Source organism: Delphinapterus leucas, chromosome 18 (assembly GCF_059928025.1).
Source record: "Delphinapterus leucas isolate spDelLeu-1000000601 "Yukka" chromosome 18, BTC_Dleu_Yukka2, whole genome shotgun sequence".
NCBI classification, from domain to species: Eukaryota; Metazoa; Chordata; class Mammalia; order Artiodactyla; family Monodontidae; genus Delphinapterus; species Delphinapterus leucas.
In genome coordinates, this window is record NC_143146.1 from 27,513,698 (window position 1) to 27,516,513 (window position 2,816).

General features: G+C 67.3%; 1 protein-coding gene across 1 annotated transcript; it reads left to right on the forward strand.

Moving 5' to 3' along the window:
• Nucleotides 1-379: 379 nt before the first annotated feature.
• Nucleotides 380-2,524, forward strand: POU4F1 (POU class 4 homeobox 1). Its single transcript, XM_022576978.3, has 2 exons — nt 380-608; nt 1,264-2,524. The coding sequence occupies exons 1-2, from the start codon at nt 486-488 to the stop codon at nt 2,410-2,412; spliced, it is 1,272 nt and encodes a 423-aa protein (XP_022432686.2). The 5' UTR covers nt 380-485; the 3' UTR covers nt 2,413-2,524.
• Nucleotides 2,525-2,816: the final 292 nt, after the last annotated feature.

Consider the following 2,816-nt stretch of genomic DNA (forward strand, 5'->3'; position numbering starts at 1 on the left):
TGCATCACCTGCGCTGTCCTTGCTGGTGGTCACTATAAGAGCGGCTCCCACGCGCGGGTCGCGGCCGGGAGAGCGCGCGCGCGCGCGCAGACGCACGGCGCCGCCGAGAGGGAGAGCGCGCGTCAGATAGACGGAGACAGCTGATGCCTGTCAGCGCGGTGGGCCCGCGAACTCTCGCGAGAGCTCCCCGGACCGGCCGCGAGAATTGGGGCTCAGGTGTAAGAGGAGTGCATCCCGTCGGCGCACGGGGCTAGAGCTCTCGGAGAAGTGGGATCGCGAGGCCGGTGCGCGGCGGTCTGCGCGGTCAAAGCAGCGCCGGGCGGCAGCGGCGGCAGAAGAAGCAGCAGCGGCCCCCGGCGCGTCCGCCGCCTCCGCGCCGCCAGCCGCCGCGGCTGCAGCCTCCGAAGGGAGGCCGGGGGAGCCGGCGTGCGCACTTTCCCGCGGACTTTCGGAGTGTTTGTGGATTTACATGCCAAGCCATCAAGATGATGTCCATGAACAGCAAGCAGCCTCACTTTGCCATGCATCCCACCCTCCCTGAGCACAAGTACCCGTCGCTGCACTCCAGCTCCGAGGCCATCCGGCGGGCCTGCCTGCCCACGCCGCCGGTAAGCGCCCCATGCACGCGGACCCGGCCCGCGCGCCCGCCCCTCCCCGTCTCCGACACGCTGCATGTCGGGTGCTGATGTATGTACAGGTCCCGGTGCGGGGATTTGCGGGCAGGGAGTTTTAGAAGAGTCCCGCTGCGAGGCAGGCTTCGTACAGTGGAGCTTAGCGTCGTGTTCCCGTCGCCTCTGCCTCCGTGTCGGGCGCCGGCGATCGGAGTGGGGAGCGCTGGGGCCATGAGTCTCGACTTCCCTCCACTCTTTCCTGTTAATTTCATGCCTTGGAAAGGCGTTTTCTGTGCGTGTTCGGGTGCGTGACACGGGTCCCCAGCTGCGAGTTACATCTGCACTTCTTCTTTCCCCCTCCTTTTCCGTCTCCCACGCCCGTCCCCGGAATGTGTTCCTGTGTCCCCCTCTCCTCCGCATCTGCCCCTCACACTCCCGTCCCTTCTCATCTGACCCCCTGTCTCGTCCCCAATGTGTCCCTCTTCTGTCTTTCCCGGTCTCCACTATCCCCACCCTCGTCGTTATTATTTTGCTTGCTTTGTGTTTGCCTTTTGCTTGTACTTTCCGGCTTGTGTGTGGTTGTTCTGTGTTTTTGCTTTTTTTGGTTTTGTGGTTGTTTTTTTTTTTTTGGTTTGGTTTGTGTCGCCTGCAGCTACAGAGCAACCTCTTCGCCAGCCTAGACGAAACGCTGCTGGCGCGGGCCGAGGCGCTGGCGGCGGTGGACATCGCCGTGTCCCAGGGCAAGAGCCACCCGTTCAAGCCGGACGCCACGTACCACACGATGAACAGCGTGCCATGCACGTCCACGTCCACCGTGCCGCTGGCGCATCACCACCACCACCACCATCACCACCAGGCGCTCGAGCCCGGTGACCTGCTGGACCACATCTCGTCGCCCTCGCTCGCGCTCATGGCCGGAGCGGGCGGCGCGGGCGCGGCGGGCGGCGGCGGCGCCCACGACGGCCCGGGGGGCGGAGGCGGCCCGGGGGGCGGCGGCGGCCCAGGCGGTGGCGGCCCCGGGGGCGGCGGCGGCCCGGGCGGCGGCGGCCCGGGGGGCGGCGGCGGGGGCCCGGGCGGCGGGCTGCTGGGCGGCTCGGCGCATCCGCATCCGCACATGCACGGCCTGGGCCACCTGTCGCACCCGGCGGCGGCGGCCGCCATGAACATGCCGTCGGGGCTGCCGCACCCCGGGCTGGTGGCGGCGGCGGCGCACCACGGCGCGGCAGCGGCGGCGGCGGCGGCGGCGGCGGCCGGGCAGGTGGCGGCGGCGTCGGCGGCGGCGGCCGTGGTGGGCGCGGCGGGCCTGGCGTCCATCTGCGACTCGGACACGGACCCGCGCGAGCTCGAGGCGTTCGCCGAGCGCTTCAAGCAGCGGCGCATCAAGCTGGGTGTGACGCAGGCCGACGTGGGCTCGGCGCTGGCCAACCTCAAGATCCCGGGCGTGGGCTCGCTCAGCCAGAGCACCATCTGCAGGTTCGAGTCGCTCACGCTCTCGCACAACAACATGATCGCGCTCAAGCCCATCCTGCAGGCGTGGCTGGAGGAAGCCGAGGGCGCGCAGCGCGAGAAAATGAACAAGCCCGAGCTCTTCAACGGTGGCGAGAAGAAGCGCAAGCGGACTTCCATCGCCGCGCCCGAGAAGCGCTCGCTCGAGGCCTACTTCGCCGTACAGCCCCGGCCCTCGTCCGAGAAGATCGCCGCCATCGCCGAGAAACTGGACCTCAAAAAGAACGTGGTGCGGGTGTGGTTTTGCAACCAGAGACAGAAGCAGAAGCGGATGAAATTCTCCGCCACTTACTGAGGGGGATGGGAGGTACCGGGCGGGGCAGAGTGGGGAGCCGAATGGGCATTTCGAGGGGCTTTCCCCGGGCCTGTTTCCCCCCGGATTTAGAGTGTCCGTTGTCCTGCTTGCATTTGGGGAGCCCCTCCTCGAGCGCTCGCCTCCACCTCCTCTCTGCTCTCCCTGCCCTTACTCTCCCCAGCCTAGAGGACTGGGGTGCAGGGTGTGGACACCAGAGAGAAGGGCAGGGGAAGAAGAGGGAGCATTTGTGAGAGTGGGGGAGTCGGGGGAAGGAAAGCGGAGAGTGGAGGAGGGGTTGTGAGGGGCAGGATGGCTCTGAGGGTGAGGGTGGGGGGAGACTCGGGAAGGGTAGGGAAATTGACTGTTTTTGACCAGAGACACTTACCAAAATCTCCTGGGGACCA

Excerpts from the sequence above, each read along its gene's own strand:
- POU4F1 (XM_022576978.3), top strand. The coding sequence starts at position 486 with ATGATGTCCATGAACAGCAAGCAGCCTCACTTTGCCATGCATCCCACC. Across the intron at positions 609-1,263 it reads CCTGCCTGCCCACGCCGCCG|CTACAGAGCAACCTCTTCGC; the intron begins GTAAGCGCCCCA and ends TGTCGCCTGCAG.